Source organism: Zingiber officinale, chromosome 6B (assembly GCF_018446385.1).
Source record: "Zingiber officinale cultivar Zhangliang chromosome 6B, Zo_v1.1, whole genome shotgun sequence".
Lineage (NCBI taxonomy): Eukaryota > Viridiplantae > Streptophyta > Magnoliopsida > Zingiberales > Zingiberaceae > Zingiber > Zingiber officinale.
The window spans coordinates 74,582,880-74,597,705 of record NC_055996.1 but is presented as its reverse complement, the minus strand read 5'-3'; the positions used below and the strand labels follow the sequence as shown (position 1 = coordinate 74,597,705).

At 37.3% G+C, this 14,826-nt stretch overlaps 1 protein-coding gene across 4 annotated transcripts in view; it reads left to right on the top strand.

The window, feature by feature from the left end:
• The window catches only part of LOC121992714, a 35,005-nt gene that overhangs the window by 5,176 nt on the left and 15,003 nt on the right, over positions 1-14,826 (top strand). For all 4 annotated transcript variants that reach the window (XM_042547248.1, XM_042547245.1, XM_042547247.1 and 1 more), the window contains 3 exons: positions 3,584-3,696; positions 4,808-5,016; positions 14,546-14,665. In XM_042547248.1, the coding sequence (XP_042403182.1) occupies positions 3,584-3,696; positions 4,808-5,016; positions 14,546-14,665 (442 nt within the window). The remainder of the gene's footprint in view (positions 1-3,583; positions 3,697-4,807; positions 5,017-14,545; positions 14,666-14,826) is intronic.

The following is a 14,826-nucleotide window of genomic DNA, read 5'->3' as shown; positions in this document are numbered from 1 at the left end:
CACTGGGTACACATTTGGTGCATATGCAGTTGCATGAAACACTTTTGAAACATTATTGGATTCTTTCTAGTTAGTCCATCTGCATCTGTTTATTCTAATATGATTCATCCTCTCCCTGTAGAGTTCTGAGGATGGTGACTGTCCTAATGATTAAAGAGATCGGATTTTTTTATTTTTAAAGTTGATTGCATTTTGTGTTCTTTGAAATTGTTGCATTTTTAAGCAACACAGTTTCACATCTTCATTTCTTGTTCATATTTATGTACAATTTCAGAGTTGTTTTCTATCTTGAGAACTTACCTTGGAAATTCTTTGTAAAGAGTCATGCAGCCATTACTCTTCTCTTATATTTTCAGGAAAGCTAGTTATCATGTTTGACATTGTCTCGTAATTAGGGAAGACACTCCATGTTCTAGTAGTGTTCTGCACTACTTTAAGATGTGATGCTTATCGAGCTCAGAGCAATGACCAAAGCAAGAGTCCAGCCTTGTGATCTTTTTCCTGTATTCTGTTCAATAACAAAAACTACCATAAGATCTGAATAAATGAAAAATCTATAAATTTATATGGGTTAAGCGTTATGTAAGACTCCTTTCATCCCAGCCCTTGATCAACTCTTTTCTACTAGATCTTAAATGTGCATCATGCTAGTTGCATGCTTCTTGTCACAAAAAGTAGATATAAGAAACAAAGCTACGTATGAAAGTGTGTATTTCAAGGATGCTGTTGCATTGTTTGCCCATTCTCGGAATAACTGACCTTCACCTTGGGTTCTGCCTTCAAGGGATCTTCAGGATCAATTGCTTTTCTCTTGAGCATATAAGGGATCCACACAAAGCATTTGTTCCCAGTCACCAGTTGCATATTCACAACAAGATTCTTGTTCACCCTCAACAAGAGTTTCAATTGCTGATCATCATTCAATTGACAGTCCAGGCGCATCATCTTGGCATATCAAAGCGTTTACATTTTCCATTTTTTTTTGCTGTTATCTTTGTTCTTCTCAGTTTATCGAAGTGCACACAGATCAATCAGTAACAATTGTAGTCAGTGGTACCTCGAGCATAGAATCAGTGATCATTGCTTTCAAGTCTGACATTTGCCTTTCATGCATCAACTTTGATTGTTTGGATCATTGTCACCTGTGGCTCTACGTGTTGATGGTAACCATCTTCTCTCTAATGTTGTGTTCTAATGTGTTCCTGATTCCTTTCGAACATGAATTACTGTCCTTAATTCCATCACCAAATGCCTCTCTCATGTCTTTATTCAATTAATTATACCATTAAAGAGAGGTTAGTTTCTCTCTCTTTCTCATTCAACATCATAACCTCTCTCTTCCATCATCTTCTCTCTTACTACATGTTTCCTAGTTGCTCTTCTAATGGAGTACATGCCAATTTTTTTTCTTTCACTCGCTTCTACCCTCTTTTGCTTCTTCATATTTGATGTTTGACCTATTTTTCGTCTCTATATTTAAAATACATTAGAATTTTTTTTTTTTTCATATTTGCTTACTCCAATCCTTGGGGTATTAAGATTAAGAGATACTAAGGAAACTAATGAATTAGTAATACCTTCACCAAGCTTCTCATCTTATTTAGAATATTTTTCCTATTTTGACTAGCTAAGCATGAATGATATCTACTATTCAGTTCCAAACTGTTAGTATATGTACACCTTAGAGAATGCCAGAATAAAACTTTCAAATTGCATATTGAACTATGCTGATGACACTTGACATCTGATGATGTGGCTACATTAGAATTATTTATTCTTTGCATCACACCTTATGATGTGATATCACTGACCACCATATATAATGACATTATGCATGACAAAATCGCCCCCATGGGTTAGCTGAGATGGTAAGTGATAGGGTTGATGGCACATAAGGTCTAGGGGTCGATTCTCGGGGCTGGTGGGGCGTAAATCCCTACAACCCGTGTAAAACTCACCCCACCTACCATTTGCCTTCTCAATCACCATGATTTACCTCCTCCGTGTTGGTCCTGGGGTGGATTGGCGGGGGCGTTGGGGGCGAGCGTATTCGCCTTTTGTCACATTATGGGGCGGATTGGCGGGGACGTTGGGGGGCGAGCGTATTCGCCTTTTGCCACATTATGAGGCGGATTGGAGGGGGCGTTGGGGGCGAGCGTATTTGCCTTTTGCCACATTATGGGGCGGATTGGCGGGGGCGTTGGGGGCGAGTGTATTCGCCTTTTGCCACATTATGGGGCGGATTGGAGGGGGCGTTGGGGGCGAGCGTATTCGCCTTTTGCCACATTATGCATGACAAAATCTGATGCTATTGATTACTTCTAATCTCATCATCTCTTAATTGCTTTCTGTGATGTCTGATGGTATGTGCTTTTGCTTGCCAAGTAGAGTACCCATCAAACTCCTGGGGACATATATAGTCACAACAAAGAAAAGTTTATACTTCAATCAAACATCCTAATAGAGATCCCTCATATTTCTGTTGAAGTCTCTACCATCGGATGAACACTTTGTCTATCTCTTATGCTAATTGCTCCACCCTCTACAAAGACCTACATGCATTACTCTAAGAATTTGGCAATCTACACTTTGATACCACTTGTACATCACAAATATTCTAATACCACTTATTGTGTCGAATGCTGCACTAGGATTGCTTGTCAAAATCAATACTAACAAAAGAGCATTGGTAAAGTTACTTTCTATAAAAGAAGATACTGGAAGTCATGCCTTCAAATGACCCACTCTATATGGAAATCCAATTCTTCTATAAGGTATAATCTCCAGTATTGTGAATCAGTGCGGTTGAATCTCTCTCCTGCGGTAGAAAAAAAACAAATGCACAATGAAATAACAAAAACAATACAAGGTGGATCAGTCTTAGTCTACTCCATGGAGAAAAGATATCAAGTGTATATAATATGCGAGCAAAAGTAGGCTTCTTGCCACCTCATTGGGCTACTACACTGGCCAACCCTTCTTGCTGTAAAAACCCAAAGCTTTTGGATAATGTCAAGTAAAAATACTGCTATTATCTTTAGGAAGGACTAAAAAGAAATGAAAGATTATGGAAGCTAATTCATTCTAACACTAGTATGTATCCAAATCATGCAATCAAAAAATGTAGCACTTGAAAAGTTTGTCGTTAAAAATTAAGGTCTCATAAGTTGAAGGGAAAACAGGTGGATTCAAGTTTTTTTATTACTTCCATGATTAAGGATGCTGTGTAGTCAGTGGAAGACAGCTGGATAAGCCTAGTTAGGTTCACAAAAATTATGCTTGTTTCATTCTTGTAAAACATCCACCCATTGAGGGTATGCTCCAGCTATGGCTTTAATAATGTTAAAAATGGTGTCTAAATAGGCTCATAAGAATGACACATGGAATGGCTTTTCTAAAAAAAGTAGCATTTCCACATCTTTTACTCTTAACTCCATTCATGTCACTTATTTTTTGCTGTAGAATTACATTTACGCTATAGTCTTTCTATTGTTGTAGTTGTACATTACATTCTTGCAAATCATACTGTGTCTTTTTGAGTTCTATAATTGCACACTCATCCACTTCCAACCTCAATGCTTAGGAAGGGAACTGGTATTATTAGTGCCGCTGGTGGAAGTGGATGGGGTGGAGGTGGCGGTGGACGAATCTCTCTAGAGTGTTACAGCATACAAGACGTTAAGATCACAGCTCATGGTGTGTACTACTTGATGTATTAAATTCAAAGGATATCTTTCCATGATATATAATTAATATGCATATTTGGTATAAAAATCTTTATCTTTCAATTTTCAACTCTCACTTCTGTTTAGACAGGTTATTGTTGAACTACTTTTATGTGGGATTTGCTGAAGGTGAACTGCTGGTTGATATTTAACCTCTTAATTGGTTCTACAACTCAGCATGTTTCTCCCAAGCACTCCTCTAGCTGTTTGGGTTGATATACTGACTGTAACTTTAAGCTTGCATGAATGTCTAATTTGGTTAAATTATGCCTATCTCATGTTTATTTCTTCATCTGTTATCGTGCATTCTCTAACTAGTAAGCTGCAAAGTTTCCTAACTTTTTCTTTGTTTTCCTAAATTCTAATTGCAAAAATCAGATTGAATGTTAAATTTTATTAGTGAAAATGATACTTGAGACAAAATTCTGATACCACTCAATCTGAAATCAATTTTTGATGCTTTTATGGACATTGTTTAATAATTTTTTTAAATCCAATAATTTTTATTCTCGATATATATTCTTGTATGTTATATTCTCATCAGGAACCACTTTTACTATCCTTTTCTCTTTGAGCTCTTTCAAGGGTATCTTTTGTGTGTTAGTAGTGCTTGACAAAGTCTTTGGCTTGTTGTCCACTTTGAAAAATATATTCATAGTATTTAACTTTGCCTTATTTTCTCATATTATCCTCATATAGTAGTATTATCCTTTCGAGTTTGTTAAAGAGTATATCTTTTTATGCTGCTTAGTTACTCCATGAATAAAATTTGTGTTTGCTTAAGTGCAAAGGTTTGTCGTTTTTATACCTCTTTGCTACAATAACATGAACAAGTTTATGTTGATGTGCCTCAATAAAAAATTGTCAGGCATAGTACTGTTCTTACTTGCTTCTGACATTTGGGAGATAGATTGGGCATAGATCCCTTGTATTGGATTTGTTTTTCTTCCTGATTGTAAGAGTTAAAAATTGCATAGTTCTTGATTTGTTACTTTGCTTAAATTGTTTCAGTCATAATCTTTTTCTTTTTGTTGCATAGTTATTTTTCTGTTTCATCTCTTGCAATTACTTTATTTTTTCAGGTGGTTTCAGTAATGGCTGTCCTGAAAATGCTGGTGCAGCTGGCACAGTTTTTGATAAGGCCCTAGAAAGTCTTAGGGTCAGCAATGACAACTTCACAACAAAAACTGAAACTCCGCTTCTTGATTTTCCTGTGTCTACACTTTGGTCCAATGTTTTTGTGGAGTCCAAGGCCAAAGCTTTAGTTCCGTTACTTTGGACAAGAGTGCAGGTTCCCTCTTTTTATCCTGCATCTATTCTTTTGCAAATTTGCTTAGTGTCTTATGCTTTTCTGTTAATAGTCTTGTTTTGTTGTCTTGGTCTTAGATCAAAGCGTCTTTACTTGAATATATTTAGTCGCCTTATTATCGGCTAGTTGTTGATGATGAGCTAGTAACATTTGATACACTTTCAGCAATCACTGTCACATGCCTTTGTCTAGGTTTATGCCATATCTAGTAATCATGCTAATCCATTGCTGTTGTTACCATACTTTCTAAATTATATAGTATTGCTTCGAGTTTTTAAATGAGTCTGAGTTCCTTTTCTCTTAGTCTTTAAGGTATTTGTTATTAGATTATGTTTTGTAACCAAATCCCTTTTGATATGTGACAGGAGTATGGTGCAAGCATTAACTTTTGAGGTTGTTGTAAATTATTTACTGAGAATCTTGAGCATCCTAGCAGGAGTTTTACCCCAGTAGAACTTTTTTAGTTATTTATTTTGTACTAGAGTTTAATTTTTCTTACCGCTGTGAGGTAAACATCAGATAGCTATCACTTTGCTCCGTTACTTGCTTTTGTCCAAGTTTATGCCATATCTAGAAAACATTGTTACACTGGCCATGCTTGGATGATTACCCACCACACTTTCATGGTGTTACCTAACTGAGCTCAATTGATCAATATATTTGTGACTTTGATATTGAAATACTTGCAAGTAGATACAGCAATATTCATCTTGTTGGCACTCTCGATAAAAGCAACAAACTAATCACTTCGGCCTTAGCCAATTAGTAAACAAGATATTCGGAGTCAAGGGAATCTCACACTAAATATACCATTTGTTGCCCCCACCTAATATCCACTTTTTTTTATTAAGGTCCATTGATTCATGAGGACACTATTTTTTTTTAAAGCTAGCACTAGGTATCTAGCCTTTTGGGCTGACTAATCTTGGGGATAATCGGCCCGACTTTACAGAAGTTTCTCATTGGTCATCAGGATAAATTCGGAAGTGCTTGCAATGGACGACCCATTAATCCAACATCTCAAATTTATCATCTCACCGAAGGAATATGCCTAGTATGCCGTAGCTGAGAATTGAACCATGAGTGTTTAGAAGACTGTATTGGAGCCTGAGGTGCATGATGAATCTCTTGATTACAAATCATGCAACTTTGGATACATGATTCAATAACTAAGATACTATTGCTCCTACTTGTATAACGAACGATCTCCAGAGCTGAAGAATCATGTAAAATGTTAATGGAGGTGCACATCTACCTCATTCCAACTCCAAAATCATGGGCCATTGTTTCAGGTCAACACAGGGATCCTTTAGTGTCACTCCATCTTCAGTTTTCCACTGCTAACGGTTGTTGATTAATCATTATTGACCCCCCACCACCACAGGCTCTATCATTTGTGACTTATCGCCAAGTAGTAGATACTTGCTAAATGTTGCTTGCCTCACAACCTCTCCTCAGAGATTATCTATAGTGTCACCGTTTCCATGATTGGTTGTTGCTCAGAAAACACTAACATAGGATCATATGGATCAATATCCGATCCCTTTTGGTTAAGGTATAATCTAATCATTATTAATATATTGATATTGACTTACTCCCAAATCAATCCGATTTGAAATGTCACTCACAACCTTTATTTTCACAATCAAACCATCTCTATCATACTGATACAATCTCCATGCCACATCATTAGCCTATGATTCCACATCATCAGCCTATGGGGCCACATAAGAAGAACATCATATGTTCAATAATGCATAAAATAAAGAAGATGGTTATAACTTCCATTGATAACTACCACCTATTTACAAATAAGGAAGATGGTTATAACTTCCATAACTACTATATATATATATATATAGAACTTAGGACTAATAAGGAGATTGTCATTGAAAATTGTTGTTTATTTCAATATTAGGAGGGTTGTCCACTCCATAAGGACAAATATATTATGAGAACTCTACATGAATTTAGTGAAATATATTTTTGTTTTCCTTCCGATAAATTCTCTAACATTTTGGTATCAAAGCCATAAAGTCCTTACCCACATCCACATAGTGCTACAATGATGAATACTCGTGCAACTCTATTTGCCAACGAACTTGTACACTCTTCTCCTCCGCCCATACCAGAAGCCATCATACAACAACTTTCGGCAATCACAATCCCATATTCCTACGATGGGAGATACGAGCCGCAAGAATGATGGGTGACAACATTCACTCCATGCTGACAAGTTTGAGGTTGAATTAGCTTCCTGGGAGCATAATTTTCCATGTCGACATCCCACCAAAATGGATTTTCCAAAGTGGCGGATTCTAAAAGCTGAAAAATATTTTCGTTATTACCAAACAAATGAGGAATTGAAAGTAGATTTGACTGCCATGTCTTTGGACTTTGGTGGGTGATGCATTAGATCTATTCACCTAGATCAATAGCGAGTGGACGTTAGTCTATTGGGAAGAATTAGTTAAAGCCTTACAAGATAATTTTGGTTCAACAAAAATTTTAGAATCCTGATGAACATATTTGCATTATTGTGCAAACTCAGTGTTTAGGAATATTGCCAGGAATTTGCCAAAAGGGCTGCTCGTGTAAACACAATGGCCAGAGCATTGCCTCCTCGGGGTTTTCTTGAATGGATTAAAGGAAGAAATAAAAACTGATGTTTGAATCCACAAACCATGGAGCGTTTATAAAGCCATGAGTCTAGCCTTGGAATATGGAACAAAGTCAAAACTGGATACAAGTTTCAAGGGTGTTACAATGGCTGTGCAAGGTCGAAACAACACCAATTATATCTCTCGCGACAATCACCAGAATTCCAACTTCGATGTTAGTCGGTCTTTTCAATCGGCTAATCTTTCCAACACCACTACACCAGCAAAATTCTGGGATGCCGAAAAACCAGCATGACTAGACATGGGCCTTTATTTTCGTTGTAATGAAAAATTCAGTCCGGGACATTTGCTGTGGACCATCAACATTCTCATTTTTAGAAGTGGATAATGCCAATGATGGGGATGTCTAGTTAGGAGAAATAGATGAAACAGAAATAAAAGGAAGAGAGGAAGACATGGCAACAATCTTTTTTCATGCTATTCTTGGGAGTTCATTGGGCACTACAATGAAAGTACAAGGAACTAGTCATGTCTGTCAAGTGCTCATCCTCATTAACAGCAATTCCACACACAATTGCACATCTGCTAAGTTGGTTGACGAACTTCGATTGCAGGTACATTCAACGACTACATTTGGTGTGCAGGTAGGTAATGGTGAAATCATACGTTGCAGCAAAATTTGTCGAGGAGTTATCCACGATTATTAAAGCGCAGATCTTGTATTGGGAATAAAATGGTTAGCATCTTTAAATACGGTGCAAGCAACTTGGAATGAGATGTTTTTGATTTTCCATGTAAATGGAAAACAATACAAACTTAAGGGGGTATCAACACCATCTTCTTTAGACGCAACATTCCATGATCTGGCCAAGGCACAACTTGCACCGTTGTTTCCTATTAATTCCAATTGGGAGTTGACACTTGCCACGGTCCAGAATCATCGCTCGATAAATGAAGACGGACTTCCATCTTTGGAACTCTTAATTCAATGGCAATATAGACTTGTTGAAGAAGCTAGTCGGGAGAATTATGATTTACTCACTGCACAATTTTCATCATTCCGCCTTGAGGACAAGCTTCTTTCGAAGGAGGGGGTATTGATACGATCTCCATGCCACATCATTTTTCTATGATGCCACATCATTAGCCTATGATGCCACATCATCAACCTATGGTGCCACATAAGAAGAACATCATTTATACATATTCTAGAAGAAACAAGAAAGCATAGGCATGCAATGCATAAAATAATGAAGATGGTTATAACTTCCATTGATAACTACCACTTATTTACAAATAAGGAAGATGGTTGTAACTTCCATAATTACCACCTATTTACATCTATATATAGAACTTAAGACTAATAAGTAGATTGTCTTTGAAAATTGTTGTTTATTTCAATATTATGAGGGTTGTCCATTCCATAAGGACAAATATATAGTGAGAACTCTACATGATATTAGTGAAATACATTCTTGTTTTCGTTCTGATAAATTGTCTCTAACACATACATTCAAACTCTCACGAGAGGAAACTTGTATATATTTCAAGGCCCTTATTGTGCATAGATATTTTGCGCATATGGATCATATATAAAAAGTTCACATTTCTTCCAACGATGTAGTCCTATGGATACCAAATCATGATCCTTTTCAACCATCAACTCTAATGGAATAATCTTTATCAAGTGATATAAGAATAACTTTGGACCTTGACAGTGTTATACTGTTCATACTAACCCATCACACTTTGACGACATCACACTTTTGGATGTGTGTTTCTACCTTACTCTAATTTCTAATCACGGGTAATTTCAAGTCAACACAATGATTGTTGAGCGTCCACAATCAGATTGAGATCACTGCTATTGGCTGCTGCTCATTAATCAATGTTGGCACCAATCACCATCTGCCATCCATGTGACTTAGATTGCCAAGTTGTAAGTATTTAATTTCCTCATTGTTGCTTGCCTTGACCCCTCACAACCACTTTTGGGAGTTTGCCTTCATTACCACCCTCTCAATGATCAACCACTCATGAAAAAGAGTTAGTTGGTTCATTTAAATCACAATATGGTCCGTCATGCCAAAGCATAATCTAAATCATGATTACATTACGGATATTGATTCAACTCTCAAATTGATCAGATTGGTATACTATTACTACTATTTTAACACTCCAACCATCTCTCCCACATTTTGGTACGCATGCGCGTAAAACTGCCTATTTTTTCAGCACTCTCTCCTTACGTGCGTAATATCTACATTTTCTGATTAATGCTACTGAATTAATATGGATACCCATGATGAACCTCTTGATGGAAAATCATGCATCCCTGATTCAATATTCAGGATACTAGTGAGTGATCTTGTTGGTACCCCAAGGTTGTTTTGATGTAATCAAACAAGTTAAGTTAGGTCCTATTATGTTTAACCCCGTGTCTAAGTGTGCAGGAGCTTAGGAGCATAGGAAGTCGAGCAAAAGATGCAACTAGTGAGAAGGACGACACGGGAGAAAGCCGACGGGCTCGATGCGTCTGAGGGACGAGGTGCTGCGGAAGAGTACGCGGGCGGACGAGAAGGAGGTGCGCGACGTTTTCGAGGGATGAAAAGCCGGAGAGGAAGGTTGCTCGAGAAGGTCGGAAGTTGGGCTCGGGCAACTCTATTCCGGATGGCCAAAATCACCTAAGTGAGCGGAGCCGGAGCGGAAGACCTAGACCGAGACGAGCAGAACCGGAGCAGAGAGCCTGGATCGAAAAGTCAACCAGGTTGACTTTGTGGGTCCGGACGCCTAAAACTCAAATATTATCATATTCGACGTGAACTTTGACCGACGTGCCGGGGATAGAATTCTATCCCCCTCCAAGCACCTAGAACCCTTTCAAGCGCCCCGACCAAATCTATAAATATAGCCTTGGTCCAGAAGCTATAGAACAACAAACATTCTTGCAACAACACTTGTACACATTCTAGTTTTCATTTAACTTCTTCTTTTCTGAGCTTTTATTGCTGTAAAGAGGCTATTCAACCCCCCTTCTAGCCGGCAAACGGATCCTAACAGATCCTACTTCTAAAATGTAGGATCTTATGAGCTAAAGAAAAACACAATTTTTTGGAGGTGAATATTTGCTCAATCTAACTCCAAGATCACGGGTCTATGATTGCAGATTGGCATGAGGATCATTGAGTGTTACAACCACATCTAGAGCTCTGCTAGCAACCATTGTTTATTAAGCACTACTGGGCTGAACCACTTACTAAGATCTATATGACTTAGATTGCAAGGTTGAAGGTATTTGCTTTTTGTTACTTCTTGACCTCTCACGACTTCTATCCAGCACCACTCTACTTTATGATTGGTTTCTTCTCATAATAACGAGTAAGATAGGATCAATATGATGTAGGATCATTGCGTGCTAAGAGAGGGGGGGTGTGAATAGCATTTGTGACTTTTTCACTTATTTCGGAAAACACAGAATAACGCAATGGAATAAAGAACAAGTAAAACAAAAGCAATGCTAACAAGGTTTCTTTTACTTGGTTCGAAGCCTGTGATAACTCCTACTCCAAGGCCCGCGATCGTTGATCACTTTCGTTGGACAATCACTATAGATTCGGAAATAAGTACAGATATTAAGTACAATTGCAATATAATAAAGTTACCGACAATACTAGAAATAAAAGTCGTTCGTTGATTGTCGGAGTATCGTAGGACAGAGCAGCAATTATTCATTCTTGATATTGGAATTGTTGTTGAAGCAATTGGTCGAGCCCTCCTTAAATAGCCAAGCTAGACTTGATCTAGATTCACTTATCTCAGGATCAGGTTTGACTCGTCGTTGATCGGCCGAAACTTCATAAAATGTTAGTTTCCCTGCAAAAATAGCAAATAATAAAGCAATATAACTTTTGACAGTCTTTGGACTGTCCGGGTCTTACTTTTGGATTTCCTCTTGAAACCCTAGGTTCAACCGACGCCTATTGTTCCCTCTTCGAGGAATGCGTCCTCACCTACTTCTCTAAGGAGAGTTACCTTTGCCAGACCGGTCCTCCAGATTGACTAGACTTTTGCTCAGTGCCCGAGACTTTAGGTCTTCATGCTGAACTTCCGCTCACAACCCGTCTAGGCTTTAACCGTGACCATCAGGATTTTAACCTAGAGTCCTGACTCTAGGATTTTCCCCAAAGTGCTCGACCCGCCAAGACTTCGCTAACCTAGGGTTACCACCCCCTAGGATCTAGGGTTTACATCCCCCTAGGGTTTTCTATAACCTAGGGTTACCACCCTCTAGGACTTAGGGTTACCTCTCCCTAGGGTTTTCCACCTGCCTAGAATTCACTGGCACTTTTGTTTAAGAATACTTAGGACTTTCTTGCAAGCTCATTTATACTTGTTAGATAACAAGTAACCTTAACTTTGAATCCTTTGTCATAATCAAAACTTAGGTTTGATCGTATGGTGCTCCCTGCACCAACATATGATTCCTTCAGGTCTAGTGTATTTTGAATCATTATTACTATATCGGCATCGTTAATACGAGTGGATATACAACTTACAACCTCTATTTTCACACTCGAATCACCTTTCTTATTTACTTGGGTTCTCAAAAGAGTAATAGTCTGTACATTTCATCACCCTATCTCTCACACACATTAAAGCTCACAATGCTTCATAATTCACACAATGTAGCCGTATCGACACTGTATCTGTTCCTTATGGACCATCAACTCTGATACACCATTTTTTTAATCAATATAAAAATAACTCTGATAATCTACCACACTTAGACAACATCAAGCTCAACTCAATTTTCTCGACCAACCTGTTTCTGACTTTGATATCAAAATACCCAGAACTTGGTGCCCTCTAAATTGCTCCACCCAATATGTGATCCACGAGGACACCCACTACGAATGACTAGTTTGGAAATCATGGACCTTTGTCAACTCCGATTCAGTGAATACAATGATAGTGACCCTACTTCTATGATGAAGGATCTCTATAGTTGAAGAAAATCAAGATAAAGTATTATTGGCGATGCGCTCTTTAATCTAATTCTGAATTAATGGAACTATAATGACAGGTTGATATAATTGTCAAGTGTCACATAGATCTTCAGATCACCTTTATTGACCATTGTTGGCCTCTACGCCTGACTGCCATTTGTGACTTAGATTGCTAGATTGTAGTTACTTGTTGTTTGTTGCTTGCCTTGACCCTCATGACCTCTCATATGGAATAGCCTTTAATTCCACCTTCTCAATGATTCACCACTGCTCATGAAAAATGGGAATTAGAATCATATCGGTTACATTATTATCGCTTCACTTTATAGCATAATTTAAATCATTATTACCATATTGATATTGACTCAATCCTCAAATTAATCATTCTACATTCCAATTCTTGTGAGAGTAAAGTTACAGCCATCAAGACACCCCCAATTATTGCCCCAAGGAATATCTACTATTTCCAATTAATGTTAATTATTTATAATGACAACTGGCTATGAATCTCTAGCTGGTAAATTATACACCTTTGCATACTCTGATTCAATTCCTACTTCTATGACGAAGGATCTTTAGAGATAAAGAAAATCATGATAAACTATTATTCAATGCACATTCAGTCTAATCCCAAAATCATGGGTCTATAATTGCAAGTCAACACAAGGATCATTGAGTGTCACTACCACCTTTAGATTATCAGTATTGGTCATGGTTAATTAACCAATGTTCACCCAATCAAAAACTCCGACCATTCACATGACTTAGATTGCTAGGTTTTAGGCACATCTTATTGATTGTTGCTTTCCTGGACCCTTCACCACCTCATCTGAGAGATTGTCTTCAGGATCAACATCTCCATGATCGGTCACTACTAATGAGAAAGAATAAGATAGGATATTATGGATCCGTTCAACCCAAAGCCTATTTTGCTGAATATACAATTTACCTGGAATCATTGCTATTGATTATTATTGATTAACCAATGTTGTCCCTAACCATAGACTCTGCCATCTATGTGACTCATATTACCATGTTGTAGATACTGAAGTTGATGATTGCTTCTTGGTTAGACCCCTTATAATCTCTGCTAAAAGATTTTCTTGAGTACCACCGTCTCCATGATTTGTCCCTGCTAAGAAAATGAGAAGGGTAGGATGGTATATTGTGTCTAATTTGGTCTAGATTTATGCTAAATTAGCCAATTAAATTCAACTTTATTGAGTCAGTTAACTCTATTATTGTTTTGCTTAAATGCTTATTGAGTCAATTAAATTCAACATTAGCCTTTCTATGAAATCTCAAATTTGTTTACATAAACACCAAACTAAAAGAAAAAAAATACTTTAAGTAGGTAGCTTCCATTATTTCTTGATTGTATACTTTTGGTTTTGTGACTTATAGGGCCTTTTGGTGCCTATTTTTAGTTATGTACCAAACCATACTGGAAATTTAGTGGCCAGCCATATAGTACTGGTTCATCCAATTACTAAAATGTATAAAAATAAGAATATTTAGTTATATCTAGTCATATGTTCTGATGTGAATGTTTTTGTCAGAGTTGGCAAATACAATAGTTTAACAGCATTCAGGATCCATGGATGGATCTTGGAAGAGGTGTTTTTACCCATAAATCATTTGCGAAAGATTAACTGGCCTACAGGATCCATGGATCTTGAAGAGATGTTTTATCCATAAATCATTTATCGACAGATGATTTGCTGTACATATTAGTGTTGTGAGGCATACTTTGAATGAAAAGTATTTTTCTCTCTACATTTTCATTCATAAATTAGAGATTGGATCAATGAATGAATTTTCCGGTTGTTATTTCCTCAGAGTATATTGCTATTTTTTTTGTTTTTTTTTCATTTGTTGAAAAAGGTAAGAGGCCAAATTAAACTGATAGATGGCGGCAGCATTTGTTTTGGGTTGATGGATTACCCAGTTTCAGAATTCGAGCTTGTTGCGGAGGAGCTTCTCTTAAGTGATTCTGTAATAAAGGTATGTGATTTCATTATAAACCTTTTCAGTAGTAGTAGCATGACTTGAGCTCAATACATATTTATTGCTTTCCTCATCTTTTTTTGCTATTAATTGACTTCCTTTTGTGCATTTGAACGACCACTATAACTGGAGCTCATCCCACTAATTATTTGGGATAC